Source organism: Melopsittacus undulatus, chromosome 4, assembly GCF_012275295.1.
Source record: "Melopsittacus undulatus isolate bMelUnd1 chromosome 4, bMelUnd1.mat.Z, whole genome shotgun sequence".
Classification (NCBI taxonomy): domain Eukaryota; kingdom Metazoa; phylum Chordata; class Aves; order Psittaciformes; family Psittaculidae; genus Melopsittacus; species Melopsittacus undulatus.
In genome coordinates, this window is record NC_047530.1 from 72039233 (window position 1) to 72056002 (window position 16770).

At 45.2% G+C, this 16770-nt stretch overlaps 1 protein-coding gene across 1 annotated transcript in view; it reads left to right on the plus strand.

Annotated features, from left to right (window-relative positions):
* The first annotated feature begins 3506 nt into the window (after positions 1 to 3506).
* ACVR1C (activin A receptor type 1C) overlaps positions 3507 to 16770 on the plus strand; it is a 30757-nt gene continuing 17493 nt past the window's right edge. Inside the window, exon 1 of the mRNA XM_034062007.1 lies at positions 3507 to 3593. Coding sequence (XP_033917898.1) covers positions 3521 to 3593 — 73 coding nt within the window. The 5' untranslated portion in view covers positions 3507 to 3520. The remainder of the gene's footprint in view (positions 3594 to 16770) is intronic.

Sequence of the window (16770 nt, forward strand, 5' to 3'; positions counted from 1 at the left end):
CTTGTCTGCCAGCAGCATCAGGGTCACAGTGAAATATGTTTGTCACCATTACACCTGGTCATACTGAGTATATATGTTTTTATAGATTTCGTCACTTCAGCACTTGGGTACCAGCTGTCGTGTTCTCACTGAGTTTGGCTTTATCACCTGCTTGAAAGTAAGTTTACACATTAGATTTTCCAAAGGCTGTGATACAGAGAAAGGGCATACAGTAAACCACTTTATCCTGCTCTGTTATTTTACTGGAAGGGAGAAAGTGTGGAACATTCTTCCTGCTGTAACCCTTTAAAGCTTGTAATGAAAATTGAAAAGCCTTTCCATTTTATGTAGTGAGATGAAAAGTACATTAGGGGATTCTATTAAAATAAACAACCAAACATTTTTAATCAGAAATGTTTATTTAAAATCAGAATGGACTTTTCATTAAGAACTGCAAATTTCTTGCCATCTATAAACTCCGATTCATGTTCTTGACAGGCACAGGAGATACTGTTTTCTTCATCACTTCTGTGAAGTGTGAACAAATGTGTTCTAGAGATTATTTTTAAAAACTGAAGAATAACCTTGTCTGCTTTAATTACATAGTTAATAATTCTATGTCTTCATACATAAAAGCAGATGTAATAATTACATGCTATGAACAAGAGATGAGTCTGGATGAGATATATTTACACTTTCTAGTAGCACTGAGCAAATGAAGTTATTTGTAAGTCTTCAAGAGGAGAGAAAGAAAATGTGGATTTGCCAAGAACAGTGTTACATTTATCTGATTTTGTCAGAAAGAGCAGTAGCTAGATGTTAGTGAGGATTTTAACACTGTGACATTACCACAGGCAAGAGAGGATCTACCTCAAAGTAACATATGGCTGAACAGGTTCTTGTCGAGCCATAGTCAGAGAGCACTTAATACCTCTGTGTTTTCAGAAGGGAAGGAGTTGCAAATCTTTCTTCTATTATTTTATCACTTTGACACCCAAACCTGCATTTATTTTTTCTTATTAGACCTTGCCATGTATTTTCTAATTGCTTTCCATTATTCATAAAGCAGTAAGGTATATAATATGATGCTGTGTTACTTTTCAATACAGTATTACACATACCTACGGTGTTTGCTATGAAATATCAGCATGCTGAACTTAATTGTAATAAGATGTTGTTATTCCCATTGCATTTAATGATGGGGTGACATGGATGTCCATGGAAGGGGAAAAAGGGAAGACTACATGTCTCTACAGCCTGCAGCTTCTGGGGATGCAGCAGCTTTTGTCCCTGTGCCCCAGGTGACATCCCTTTGGTCTGTATCTGCATGCACACAGAGTTGGAAAGGAAGGCGGTCATGCTTCCCCTATGGCATGTATGTTGTGTGGTTTTCTTCCTTACTCCTGGGAAGGCACCTCCCTTTCCTATGGGAGTGCTCAAGCCCTGAGTAGCACCAGTGCTCAGCTGGTCTGGGATCTTCCACAGGAGCCAGAATAGCATTTTTCAGCTGCAGAGCTAATCAAGCACTTCCCAGGTAAAGGCTTCCATCACTGACTTGATTTCTGCACAGCTTGGCACTCCTTCTCTGGGACATCTTGAAAGAATTTAGTTAGATCTGCTTACTTTTTCCAAAGCAAGTTATGAAGGAGGATCCAAGGCTCTGGCTCCCAAGTCAGCAGGAATGCCTTGCTGTGGTGCCTAATCTCAGCAGGATGGAGTGGGAACATCAGCATGTCCATGCACTCAGCATTTACTATTGGCACATTTTCCTTCATGTTATTTGGGCCTCCATTCTACAGCATCAGACTCTTAGTTGAACTGATTCCTAAATAAATTTGCTAATGTTAGCAGCAGAGCATTGGAATGCCTTGAATTCCCAAATCCCAGGACCTTGCTGAAACTCCTTAATTACAGTTGCCTTGGAAGAGGTGTTCAGAACAACAGTTGCTCAAACTCACCAGGTGAGTGAGGTGGAGGGAGGCTCTGTGTGATCGTAGAGTGGAGAAACATCTGGCATTAGGAGCTAGTAAAGGTGAAGACCTTGTGAATATGGCTGATATTGTGACCCTGAACAAATACATATGGAAACTTAGATGAATAAAATCAATTGGTAGCAATATTATTTTTCCCCTCAGGCATTTTGATGCAATTATGGAACCTCTGTCAGCACATTTGGAAATACCAGGTAGAACAAGGTAGATTGCAAAAGGCTGATTTGACAAATGTCACTAACTTCAGTACTGAAAAAAAAAACTGGAAAAAGATCATTGCTAGGAATTACTGTCTAGGGAAACCTAAAAAGCTGAACAGAGATGTCATCATAATAATAAAGTCGTGCATGGCAGTAATAAAAATCCAGAGATGCATGCTACAATGTGTGGGAAATAGTGGTTTTACTTTAAAATAAATATAAAGAAATGGAGCATGTTCAACACCTTCCTGAAAGTAATTTAGGCCACATACTCTGCTCCACTAACATTTTTAGTACAGAGTTGATTATATTTTGATTTAGATTTCATTGATTTATTTTTATGATGGTACATGTAAGTACTACTGAGCAGTCAGGATTAAATGCTGCAAACGATGTCACAGTGGTTTGTAGTGGGTAAGAGAGCTTTTTCGGCTGTTTGTGCTATCCAGGCTGTAAGGAGATGGAGCTTATGAGGGTCTTGATGAAGAATAGATTATAACAAGACATTGAATGAACACTGAAAACAGTTCAGAATTTGGCATAGCTTGATGAAGCAACCAAGGGGAAGAATTCTAGATTCCTAGAGGGGTTTGGGTTAGAAGGCACCTTTTAAAGCTCACCCAGTTCCAGCTCCCCTGCCACGAGCAGGGATGCCTTCCACTAGACCAGGTTGCTCAAAGCCCTGTCTGATCTGGCCTGGAACACTGCCAGAGATGGGATAGCCACAGCTTCTCTGGGTAACCTGTGCCAGGGCCTCACCACTCTCATAATAAAGAAAGAAATTCTTCCTAATATCTAAATGTTTCCTCTATCAGTTTAAATCCATTCCTCCCTTGTTCTGTCACTACATGCTCATGTATAAGTCTCTCTCCAGCATTGTAGGCCCCTTTAAGAACTGGAACGCTGAAGAACACTAATATGTTTTTAGAAAATATCGTAATTAAAACCTGAGGAGGAGAAGCCGTCATTTCTTCTGGGGCAGCTTTACCTTTACCTGCCTTTGAGACTCTCAGAGGGCTGTCATGGTGAACCACCGCTCGTGTAGCGAGCGATGAGGCGGTGCCAGCGCGGGTTTCCCCTGGCAGAACCGGGGAGCTGAGCTGAGCTGAGCCCGGCTCCAATATCCCTTCCCCTCCGGACCCACGGCTCTGGAGGGGGCCGAGCAGGACGGACATGGGGGCTCCGGGCGGGGCAGCGCCGGCCCCCGCCCCGCCGGGGAAGGTAAGGGCGGGCGGGGCCTGCCGGGCCCCTCCCCGCTCCGCTATAGCTGTCGGCGGCAGCGAGGGGGGGCAGCTGCCGGCGGGGCCGGCGCCCGGCAGCAGGATCCGTGGCCGCCGTCGGTGCGTGGCCATGTGGCGGGTGCCCAGCTCCGTGCTGCGGGTGGCCCTGCCGCTGCTGGGCGCCGCCGTCTCGCTGTGCGCAGGTAGGAGCGGCACCGGGAGCGGCACCGGGCGCGTCCCGCCTGCCACCTTCGGCAGCCGGGATGCGCGGTCGCCGCTGGGCGCGGGTGCAGCAATCGCTGCTCAGAGCGTCGGGACCCTCTCCCCTTGTCCCGGAACCTTCCCTCGCCCCGGGTGCCCCCCGCCCCGCCGTGCGCCCGTTGCTCGACAGCTGTGCCCGCGCCCGGCCGGGTCAGCGCTGTTCCTCGGGAGGTTAAGGAGCTTAATGCATTTCGTTGTGACCGACGTGTCCGCGCAAGAAATGGGTCAGCTGGGATTTACGGGGAATAACCAGCCCGGGGCTGGCTCCAGCCCACGCCCGTTTGACCCCGGCGCTCTCAGAAGTTAATCACAGAATGGTGAGGGTTGGGAAGGACCTTAAGATCATCCAGTTCTCGATTGCTCGGTTCTAGCAAGTGCAACCTGGTGGATCTTGCCCCGAGGGCGTTCCGGCGTGCACCCCGCGCTGTACTTGTGCACCCATAGCTCTGCTTGGTGCTTCAGAGGCAGCTTCGTCGAATTGAACACCCTTGGTCATGGTGAGAAACTCTGGAATCTGCCCCGTGCTGTGTGTCCTGTGGGGCCCCCAGGGCGTGTGCCCTGTCCTGTCCTCCCAGCAGGACACAGGGATGGATGGGACAAGGTTCACAATGTTGGAGGCTTCGGGCGGGGGCATGAAACACACAGAGTCTAAGTTCTTCCAATACAGGTTCTTCTCTTGCACAGCAGGTGCTATGAAACATTCATTCACCTAAATTTTTCATTTAAAACCCAAGCCTATGCTCTCAAACAGTGCTCTGCAAACCAGAAGTTAGGCAGCATAGGATAGAATCTTTCAAATATATATTTTTATTAGGCTTACTCTAATTACTTTTCTCTCAATGTTTTCACTCCAGGAGCTTCTTGGTGTGATGCTCATTACACTCTCGCAGAAAGGGGTGGTCATGGCTCCAAGCTCACATAATCACTTCTTTTGGAAAAAGAGGAGTAACAAGGCTCCGCTGTTGATGTTTGAAGTACTTCTATAAAGTATTGTACCTCTGGTAAATCTTTATTTCCTTCAACGACTGTCAGACCTGATCTATCTGAGCTCTGTATGTTTGTCTCATCTTTTGTTATTCAAGCTTGGAAGTGAACCACAGATACAGACAGCCCTGTGCTACTCAAGGGTTTTTATGCTTGAATTGAACTGAAGCATCGCCAGTGCTGTGGCCATTACTACTTCCCTCTGGAGACTATTCAGTACACTAATGAATCACACTGGCTTTGATTGTTATTTATATAGAGTAGTCTTGCACTGTTTTGCTCTCTGAAGTTTCAGTAGTAGTGTCCTCTGCTTTTATTATCCCATTAGTTATCTTTTCAGAGTCCGGATTGGATAAGGGTGTGTGTGCGTACAGTCCAGAGTAGGCAGATGTCCTCTGCAGCCTTACAGCTCTTCAGAGGGGGCACTGAGGGGACTTACACATAACTAGGAACAGTCTTCAGGTCTTGAGCAGTGACTGCTGTTGCTTGTAAAGTATTTAGATGTGCATCTGCTTGATTTACTGTATACCAGCTCACACTCCACTGCAAACCTGTCTGATCAGGGTATGTGACTAAGCATGCTCTGATCATAGAATCAGAATAGTTAGGGTTGGAAAGCACCTTAAGATCATCTAGTTCCAACCCCCCTGCCATGTGCAGGGACACCTCACACTAAACCGTATCACCCAAGGCTCTGTCCAACCTGGCTTTGAGCACTGCCAGGGATGGAGCATTCACAACCTCTCTGGGCAACCCATTCCAGTGCCTCATCACCTTTCTCCTTAATATCCAATCTAAACTTCCCCTGTTTAAGTTTGAAACCATTACCTCCTGTCCTAGCACTACAGTTCCTAAGGAAGAGTCCCTCCCCAGCATCCCTATAGGCCCCCTTCAGATACTGGAAGGCTGCCATGAGGTCTCCACGCAGCCTTCTCTTCTCCAGGCTGAACAGCCCCAACTTTCTCAGCCTATCTTCATACATGAGGTGCTCCAGTCCCCTGATCATCCTCATGGCCCTCCTCTGGACTTGTTCCAACAGTTCCATGTCCTTTTTCTGTTGAGGACACCAGAACTGCACACAATACTCCAAGGGAGGTCTCACAAGAGCAGAGTAGAGGGGCAGGATCACCTCCTTCGACCTGCTGGTCACACTCCTTTTGATGCAGCCCAGGGTACGGTTGGCTTTCTGAGCTGTGAGCACACACTGAAGCCAGCTCATGTTCATTTTCTCATTGATTAACACCCCCAAGTCCTTCTCCACAGAGCTGCTCTGAATCTCTTCTCTGCCCAACCTGAAGCTGTGCCTTGGGATTGCTCCGACCCAGGTGTAGGACCTTGCACTTGGCATGGTTAAACTTCATGAGGTTGGCATCAGCCCACCTCACAAGCGTGTCAAGGTCCCTCTGGATGGCATTCCTTCCCTCCAGCGTTATCAACTGAACCATACAGCTTGATGCCATCGGCAAACTTGCTGAAGGCGCCCTCGATCCCACTGTCCGTGTCACCAATAAGCTGATAAGCTTTTTACCCCCTGTTCTCTGTCATGCAAGCATGTCATGGTGCCCCAGTATTCAGGTATGTTTGTAGCATTAAGGGGAAATGTATTTTGCTGCTGATGTGGTGAATGGTCCTGCTGTTTCCTGTCTGCTTACCTGCTGTGGGCTTCTCAAGATTGCTTCCCCCTCCTGGCCCTCACCATCTTTGCTCTCCATCACCTTCATGTGTGCTGTATCAAAAGCTTTGCATGCTCTTCCATACTCTTCATAGCATTATTTCAGGGAATTGGAGAGTACTCAGGGTGCTGTGAGCATTTCTAAATAAACAGGAGTTGAGGGTACAGGTTGCAGTAAGGAAGAGTGTTGCGGTATCTGCTGGTGGCATGTTAGACTGTTGTAGCACTCAACACTGAACTGCCTTGTATTCCTTGAGAGCCTTTAGGCATACGCTAAATTTGTGAAAGTTTGTTTCCCACTTAAAAGCATTTTAATCCCCAGAAAGCAAACCCTGAAAACTGTAAGTTATCCCTGATGCATGGCAAAGATGCCTGTAGGTACAGTAAAATGGGTGGGTGTGGATCTTCACTGTAACCATGGGAGTGCCAAGAGTTTGCGTAGCTGAAAGCACAGACATGGAAAAGCAATGACTGCTTACAGCCAGGTATGATATAAATTTGCTGTATGAAAGTGAGAAGCAAAATAGGTTGCTATTGTGAATTGCTACCTAATGATAAATATATGAAAATAGCATAAAATTTGACTGTTGCTATGTGAGTAGTAATATATTTAAGCAACTTTATCTTATCTTTGTCATGCTTTATAATATCCCTGTACTGAGTTACAAACAGTTGCTGAAAATGCTCTGTGGATCTCAAGTCTGAATGTTTAGCTGTTTATTCCAGTGTTTCCTATAGGACGTAAACTCAGGCTACAAGTCCGAGGTGTGTAACTCTCACGGCAATAGCTGCTGTGAACTGTCCACTGCACATCTGTGTACATGTGTGCAGCTGAAGGGTCCAGTGAGCCACATTCTGTGAAAAGCATCTTTGTTCCAGCTTAATCGTTTGGTTTCCTTAGTCCTTATTAACTGGCAACGAAAAGCCTACATGTTGTCAAGCACCAAAAATAGTATGTCCCTGGAAAGAAGTATGGCAGTGGCAAAGCAGTTGTACTTCACTGCACAATTTAATTCACTGCTGTGTGACAAATTACCAGTATGATGCTGTCTTCTCATTTCTGTGGGTCACTGAAGCTCTGTTTTCCTAGTTTTTAGTAAAAAAGCTGTAAAAATAAATAAGCTTTAATGAAACAACATAGATGAGAACCACAAGGGGTTTATTGCCCGACTGCGATCTGCCAGGGTGTCTACCAGCAATTCACACAGATAAAAGATAAAAGACTGTATGGGGGATGAGTGGGTGCAATTTCATTTTGCTTTTTTGGAGTAGGCTCTAGGTTCTTACCAGCTGTGTGCAATGATTATTGTAGTCTGTAATATGGCCAGGATATTTTGTCACTTTTGAAGAGCACTGCTGATACAAGAGCAATGCAGTTGCTCTCCACATGCAGCAGTGCAGCCATTCATCCCTGTCAGGCAGGGAATGAGCTGCTGCATGTGCCTGTTGGTTCAGCTGTACATATGTTGGAGCTTCTGACAAAGTCTGTCTTGAGTTACGGCATTGCGATGTCACAGCTTTCAACAGAAATCCCTAGGAAAAGGGGTCTTGGACATCCTGCTGAAGCTCCTTGGAGCCATAGTCTGCTACTGTATTCTTTGTATCAGGTGCTGGGAGGGATAGGCTCAGGGCTTTTTTCCATGCTTACTTTTGTAGGCTAGAAATTCAGCTTCTGCCTAGCTGGGAAGGTTCTGATAACCTGGTAATTAACATAACCATGACATGAAAGTGTTGAGCAGTGAACACATAATAGGGAAGAGATATTTGGATAATAACTCCCTGTTCAAAAGTGTGATTTCCTCTCTTGTAACTGAAGTGCTGTTAGGCTCTGAATTATCATGGTTCATCTCTAGCTATCGTGCAGAGAACAAAGTCCTAACTGAAGCCAAAGTTGGATACCTAAATCTAGATGCTGAGAATCACTGAGGCAAATCACTCTGGGGGTTGATGGTTTTGTCACTTTAGCACATGTCCTGTCCTGAGTGCTGTCAGAGATGCTGCAGTCCTGGGGTCCCCCAAGATGAGAGAATTCTTCCGTTGCCTTAGGACTGAAGTGATGGATGTAACCTTGGCTGTGCCAGCCCTCCTTCAGAGGTGGCTTCATACCACTGATGAGTGTAGCCTGGGGAATGCCTTTTTCCAGAACAAGTGGTATTTGCAAGTTAACTTTTTCTGATGGAATAGGGAAGGACCTACAACAATCATCTTGTCCAACTGCCAGTATGCAGTCGGAATTTTATCTTTTCTGTGCTTGGTGCGTCTTCAGTTTGACAGCGGCAAAAATAAATAAAGCGCACTCAAAAGTCAATGTTTCCTCAATTCCATGTTTACCAGGAAGCTGATTCTAGGCGATTGGAGCAGTATTTGCAGAACTTGCATCCCTCTCACTTCACCAGCAGTAAACATTTTCAGTCTGACATAAAGTGGGGCAAAACCACCGTCAGTTAAGTAAAAGGGATGTGTTAGGTTTCCAAATGATTTGAAATATTATGCTCTTCTTAAGACAGCAATTTAAAAACATTCAAATTTTCATCCTAAAAATAGAATTTCATCCCTCAGTACCTACCTTTGTTTTTGTGAAAAAAAGCTGTATTTAACTAGAGGGGAGCTGTATGGCAATAGAAAAGGCAGTCAGTGTTGTTTCCTAGATGTAAAGTACCTTGTCTGACTCTTTTCAGATGTTGGTTATATTCAGCTTTCAGTCCTAGGGATTCTTTTTTATGCCAGCCACTTCACACTGGCAGTTGGTTAATGCTGTCAGCCCTTTGTTATTGCAACTACCTCCCCATGGAACTCCTACCCTCACCCCGACACTGGCTCCTTCTTCAGCACTTTACAGATCAAGACCAGCATGTTCTTCTTCAGCTTTATGTGTAGGCTGTATCTCACATAATTCTTGCATGCATTGTGTTTGGCTGTACAGCTTCTGTTTCCTAAAGCACACGTTTTCAAAGGATATCCTACATAATCAAAACCAATGAGAAATTAGCAAATGTCCTTTTATAGCTTATTCCAACAAAAATATTTTTTGGGGTTTCGTTGCTCTTTCCCTGCTCTGCTAGCATTAGTTTAAATGCCTGACCTCGGCTTCTCTCTACTGTTTTTCTTGGTCATGGTTGCTGAGCTTTTTTAGAGGAGGGATTTTGAGCACCTAGTGCCCTACATCCAAAACTGAGATACTTGTAGATGTTAATAAAATCACTTCCCATATGTATTTTTAAGGAATGAAAATATTGGAACTACTTGGTGCTGTCATTCTAAGACATTTTCTTCAGTTCTGGAATATGTACTTTTCCTCTCTTCTCTACAGCTTTCTAGTTTTTGCTTAGTTTGGTATCAGTCCTCTTTGCAGTATATTTATGTAGTTAGCTTTTACTCTGTTATTGCTCCTACTGATTTTGGTTTGGTTTTGTTTTTTTCAGAGTGGGGACTTCTCCGTATTTTTCATAGTAGCCCCCAAAACAAGGGTTTTTCAGCACTTGCCATTACTCAAGGTTCTGGTTTCCTCTTCTGAAGAAATGTGTTACAAGAGAATGAATGTGATAGGGACGCACTGTCACATCCATGGATGTGGAGACCCATGTGAGCAGGCGCAGTGCTCTGGGAGGGAATGCACATCTCTGGCTACATGGAAAGATTTGCAGAGTCTTAGTCAGCATTTGCAAGTTAATTCTTCCCCTCTTGGCCTGGGCTCGTGGCTGCATGCAGGAGGCAGAGGGATGGTCTCAGCAGCCCCGACCATCATTGCTCCTCCAGCACATGCTTGAAGAGGGAGGGTGGGATACAGTGTGAGTACGGAATGTGCTTTTCTAGACTCTCCCAGCTCCCCCAGCTGGCAGGTTAAGGGTTCTCAGTTGGAAGATGGGTTTGTATCTTCGTGCATGGCAGCTTCTACAAATGTCTAGTGCATAAGGGTGGAATTGGCCATTGACTTTTTGCATATACTAATGCTTTATTCTAAACAGTGGCAATAATATCAACACCTAGTGCTGCTGGGAAGGGTGGCAAGGCAGCATGAGAAAGCAGTGTGCTTCCTCTTGCTTATTTGAAGTCTTCTGTCAATAACATCAGTGCTGCCTGAGACTGTCAAGTTAATGGGCAGTGGTGAGTGACTGATCCCATTCGCCTTCTCAATATGATCTATGATTTCTTTATAAAACTTTCATATCTCCCCAAAGTTGGCTTTGACATGAAAGAGCCCAGTTTCCTAATCTGTGTCCAGTCCCCTTTGCCATCTGTCCCATAACAATTTCTATTTCTCCTCTGCCCTTCTGGTGTGTGTGAGGGAAACCAGTCCCAGATGGCAGAACAGGGCACTGGATCTCCTGGCTTCTCCTGGTTTTGCTTCCCTCTGTGAGCTGAGCTGATGTTCCCCAGAGAAAGGCAGAGCCATCTCTGTTCTGAGTGCTGGTATTGGGCTGGGTACTGCACATACACAAGTGAAGTTGTTTCTTCTCCTGTATGATTTTACTCTCTTCTGTCTTTCAGTCCCTTGCCGTGGTGATGTTTGTGATTCTCTGAAGTCTGATTTTTCTGTCCTCAGCAAACCTTGCTGCTTTCTTATCGATTCCCCTTTCCAGATGACTGGAGCACACAACACACATTTTTGTGGCTCTGCAGATAAAAGTCTCTCACTGTGAAGGCTGGCGGTTTCCCTCTACCTTTTATCCCAGCCGCTAACAGGCAAGTGGGCTGACCTCTGGATAAGACTCAAGCAACTCTGCCTCATGGCAGTGAAGTTTCTTTGCCATGGTTGGTTACCCGCAGTCATGCAGACTCGGTCAGAGAGCGCCTGCTGAGGGACAGTGCCAGAGCCGGCTGACCCTGTGGCACCTTTACCTGTGCCTGAACCAGTTGTTATTCCAGCACCATCATAAGTAACAGACCGGACAATGGGAATTGGCCAGCCTATAGTTCTTAGGGTCTCCTTTGAGATGTTTTTTAACAGCACTGAAGCTTTTGCCCCTGACACCATCCCAAGAGTGAGGTGGCTGGGTTGAGTGGTGGGTCAGGTCCAGGTATGGGCCTTGCAGTACTGCAACACTTCCTCCCATGTGAGGGTGGCCTGGGGGGCAGCTATGTCCTCACACTGTGGTCTGTGCCTGAGATGGGGACCTGAGCAGTCTGGAGAGCCCATGCTCACATGAGCCCCAGATCTCTTAATCTGGAAATAAAATGAAAGGATATATGAAGTGCACAATACAGAATAACTGTACAGAAGGATTGAGGATGGAAGCACTCTGGACATTCAGCCGTCCTTCCCATTATGTTTAAAGACAACTGGTTGCTGCAAGGCCACTTAGATATTTGCTTTCCAATTTAATTTTGAAATGCTCTGCTGCCCTGCAGTCACAAGGATAAACTGCTAAGTGTTGTGGGTAGTGCTGGTTTATGACTTAATGGAAGATTAATGCCTTGTTAAATCCGTATAGTAAAAAATCTTTGTTGAAATGTAGAACCTTGTGTGGTTCACAAGAGATAGCAAGTTGGGGGTTTATGTCCCTATAGTTTTTAGTTTATTGTTTTAGTCCCACAGTCTTAGTTTATGCCAGTTACATGCTCAGTTCTTTCAGTTTAACTGTAGAGGTTACACTATGTCTATTTACTTGTTTTAGTTGTTAGCTACTTTTGTTACCTGGTGTCTAATTTTCTTTCATATGTTGCTCACGTGTAGTTTCATTCTTGATCTTTGATTATCTAATGATTCATGTGTTTGAAGCTGACACTTGAGGAAAAATGGATGGAAGCATATAAAAAACAATCTTCTGTTGTGCATCCCTGTGTTGGTTTGTTGTGAATCAGGTGCTGGTTCAGTTATTCCTGCTACGTAAGTTAGTTGCACAATGTGTTTGCTTGTATTGTGTGTTTTCTTACAGTTGCATTGAAAACTAAATGGCAAAAAAACAACCTGTTGCTTTTTCTGTAAGTCATGCAGGCTATTTTCTGCTCAAAGAACAAATCATCCTGTCCTTGATGCATGGTAGGTCTCATCCATGAAACTGATATAGAGTCTCAGCTCCTATTGCAATAACAACAGGAAAAAAATGCTTGAGAACTACTTAGGTCTTAAAAATGATAAAACCAGGGAACACCTCTTCATCCTGGCCTCAGTATCTAAAGGTTGCTTTCCTTGTGTATTGGACTGCTCATGAATTACTTCCTGGTCGCCTCAGTTGGCTGTTGGTTTCTCCTGTTGTTCACTTGGGTCTTGACAAGTGCTGGGCTTCTCTTTGGAAGTCAAGAGACCTGCACAGCCCTGTCATGCAGTGTCTTTGTAACTGCTGTCCCTACCAAAGGGAGCTCATGTCTCCTCCTGCTCTGACCCTGCCCTGGGCTATACAGCTGATCTTGGCAGGACAGTATGCTCCTTACAGAGGTGCAGCCTCCGTGGGGAACCGTTCTCTGGGGAGATTCGGCACAAATTTGTTAATGACTGCTGGACAATTACATGCTCAGAACTGTAACTATTGGCAATGAAGTTTGGATGCCTAACATAGCTCTCTGAGGCTATGGCGTATTTCAGTTGTTCACTTTCTCCTAATTTCCCAACCAGAGAATGCAATGTTTTAAGGGAAATGTGCTTGAGTAAATAAAGAGTCATGTTCATTAGTGGATTAAAAAGTGCCTTATTTTGAAACTTTGTGAGCATATTTTCCTTCTGCCTCTTTGGTCCTTTTCCCTTTAACTCCTTCACAGTCACTTTACTCCACCTCTCTGGTTCCTGTGGTGGTGGAAGTCCTGACTTTCTTCCCATGGTACTATACCCCTAAGGCAGGACCGTCCCTGGGAACAGAGCTGGAGATATGTGGTGTTCCTTCCTCTGGGATAGAAAAGGAATATCTTGCTGCCTGTAGGGACTTGCAGAATTTCAGTCAATATCTGCAAATTCTTCCTCTTCCTTTGTGCCATAGAATGGCTGCTTGGGAGGGACAGCATGGTTCTAAGGTGGTGTTGCTTGAGCAGTGTGAGACACACAGGAGAACTTTTGTCATAATGCTGTTACTCCTCTGGTCTGTAAACTGAGGGGAGCGTCTTGCCAGCTTCTCTGGGACAGTGCTGTAGTCAAAGTAGAGCAGAAACTATGCAGTAGTGTGAAAGCTTGAGATACATTGCTAGTTATTGTAGGTTGCCAGATTATATAGGTGAATATAGATGTTTTTTCCATAAAAAGAAAATGGTAATAGAGGAAGTTGTCATGAATAAACTGGAAGAGCACTGAGGCATGCCTAGTGGATCAGCACGAATAAACCTCAAATTCTGGCGAGTCCTGTGTCCCTGAGGTTGTCAGTGGGGATGATGATATGGGCTCTGCCAAGGTCAAGTGGTTGTACAGGTATCCGTGAGGAGCTACACATGTGGTGCAGTACAGAGACATATCCCTGGAAGTGTTCAAGGCCAGGTCTGAAGGGGCTTTGAACAACCTAGTCTAGTGGGAGGTGTCCCTGCCTGTGACAGGAGGTTGGAAACAGACATTCTTTAAGGTCCCTTCCAACCCAAACCATTCTAGGATTCTATAGCACTGGGTAGGAGCTGATGAGGTCCCCTTGTTTAGTGGGACCAGGAGCAGGAAAAGAGTGGATCTTCCCACGGGCATATTCACAAGGGTCCAGGACCCTCTTCAATTCCATTGAGGTGGGGCAGCTGAAATAGCACAGGTGCAGGAAAACATACTTTCATGGTTACATTTTAAGATCATACTGCTCTGTTAACAGAGGATTCTTGATGTACATAAATGGTCTTGGAAAAAAGGTTGGGTATTTGTATGTATTTTTCTACATGAGAATTTACCCAGTAGCATAGGCAGATATCTAGGGAACCTTGGGCTTTTTTGTTTGTAGAATTATATTTAAAATGGTCTGTGTAAATCTTCTGGGAGGAAAGAGTTTTGTCTCCCCCACAGCTCATACTTGTCTTTAAATAGTTTTAGCCATGCTGTTTTCCTGTTTGTTTTTTTCTTTTTCCTCTGTGAGGGCAGCATTTAACCATGGGTGAGCAATGGCAGAAGATGCAATGCTAGGAAAATACAAAATATGAGGCTGAAGGGAGTGCAGCTTTCACCTCTTGGTAGGACCCCTTTGAATCTTGCTAGCAGCAGAGACATGTGAAGCCTCCGTTCTTGCTGACCAGTGTATTATTCCCAGCTGTCATGATGTTGTTCCTTTGACTTCCAACACACAACAACTGACAGTCCAGACATGTTCCAGGCCAAAAAGTCTTGGTTTAGGAAGACTTGGCTGGAGCAGCTGATTTCAGAAGCAGGCTAGCTCATGGCTGTCAGAAGTAGCAGAACAGAGAAGCCTCTCTCTGGTGCTGCCAGTGCAGTGCTTCCCCTGCCCCAGCACTGAATGCTGCTGCTGAGCAGGGAGAGGGTGAAACCTTGTCTGAGAGATGGGGAAGAGTCTGGTGGAGTCAGGGCTGAGAGGCTGTGGGGGCTAATGCTGCAGCTGGCAATCCCATAGGAAGGAAAGCAGGACCAAGAGCAAGGATTGCAGCAGTAACTGGGAGAGGGTGAAGGGAGAGACGTGGATGGGGCAGTATGTTGGTGAGGCTTTGGGAGCTGGTGGGGTATGAGTGAGTGTGAGCCACCTTGGGAGGAGCTGATGTACTGGTAGGGAGGTGTGGACACTCCTGGGGACAGCCACTCGCATTAGGTGGCAGTAGGGGTCTGGAGCTGCCTAACGCTGGGGGAATGGGAACTGGGATGGGGTGGGGTTTGGGACAGATCAGGACAACTGGAAGGAGCTGGGTTGAGAAGAACAGGCTGAAGGGTCTGTACCTGCTAGGGCAGTGGTTATCAGCTTTTTTAAAGGTATGATTAAAAAGAGCAACAGTTCAAGTATGGTAGAACAAACACACTTTAAAGTGTTTTTTTTAGGATGTAATGGTTTTGGGTGTGGACAAGGGTTTTTTTTTTTCTTTGTAAGCTCTTCCACTTCTTCCAAACTGAATGTAGTGTTCCCATCAGAAGTTTGTGTGCCTGTCTTGCATATGTCTGTGAGCTCAGTAGTTCCAAAGGAGAACGAGGAATGCTTGTCAGGCCACCTTGGTCTCCAGGACTTTCTAGTCTCCAGTGGGCATGAATAATTCCCTGCAAGTTGAGTTCAACATGCTCCCATCCCTGCTCCTCCCAGCTTGTTGTCAAGCAGCTGAATGCGTTCACTTTCAGAAGCAATAATGATGTAATTGGGTTGTACTGGGAATTTTGACCAAAACCTTCTTTCTTTTTATGCTTCTTTGTGTAATGGCTTTTCACAGAAACAGCTCTGTGGGGAGCAGGTCTGATTTCCATAGGTCTGTGAACTTTCATTTGTGGGCAGTAGATTGGACAAGTTGGTTCTGAGCAAAACACTCAAAACTAAAGAGAAAAATGGGGTTAGAGTCTTTCAGTGAAGTAGAAAGAAAAATGGACATTGACCAGAATAAAACACGCTGGGAACAGAACAGTAGAAAATACTGGTCTTCAAGCGGTGGCACCCTCTGCTTTCCCAGCCAGGTGAGCCAACGTCAGACTGGTGTGCTCACGGGGCATCCAGCCAGTGCTGGTTACAAGTAGAGTCGAGGTGGTGCATAGCCCCTTTCATTCTGGAAATAAGTGACTGTCTTAGCTTGGTCAGAGAGGTTACAAGCCCCTTAGCCATCTTGTTCTCACCCTGTGTTTACAGTGCTCAGAGGGATACCCTTGAAGCTATTTGGGACTTGCAATGACAGTTTTGTTCAGCTCCTCTCAAGCAATGTACAAAATACCAGGATATTGATAAAACTTGCGGTTACCTACTGTGGATGACATTGTAAAGATCATTTCCCATTTTATTTTTAGGTGATGAGAAGGGGGAGAAAAATAGCATAATGATGTGTCTGAAACACTGAAGGCACTTGTGACAATCTTATACTCATTTCCTCAAGTAATGGTTTTATTTTGCAGCACTGGTGATGATGTGTCTGTTTTTCTTCTGCTAGATCTATTTTTTTATTTGGATCTGATGAGTCTTGCTCCTGGCATCTCTTCTAGAACTATGGTAATATCTTTAAGGAAGAGATTCACCTGTTTTGTTGCTGGGTGATTGATTGTGTTCACTTCCTGCACAGAGAGACAGCCAAAGCAGACAGACAGTGATATGGTTCCTAGCATACCCTGCATCCAGGATAAACACGAACATATGGTGCCAAGGAAGTTTGTTGCGGGCCTAAGCTGAAGATAAACACTACAAGCTGTTATTTCAGAAGGGTAGCACAGGATGAAGGTTGTTGTAAAGAAAACAAATAGTGTCACAGAAACAGAAATCAAATTTGCACTGACGTCTGTCAGGACTTCTCTGCTCCTCCAGAGGCTCTGAGATGAGTCCCTGCTCCTCCTGCCACATGGCGAGCACTGCTGCAGCCATCGGCCATTGCTCCTTCCCCCTCAGCTGTGGGACACAAATTACACAAAGAGCCAGGGCATTCCTGTGTAAACAAAGCTTTTG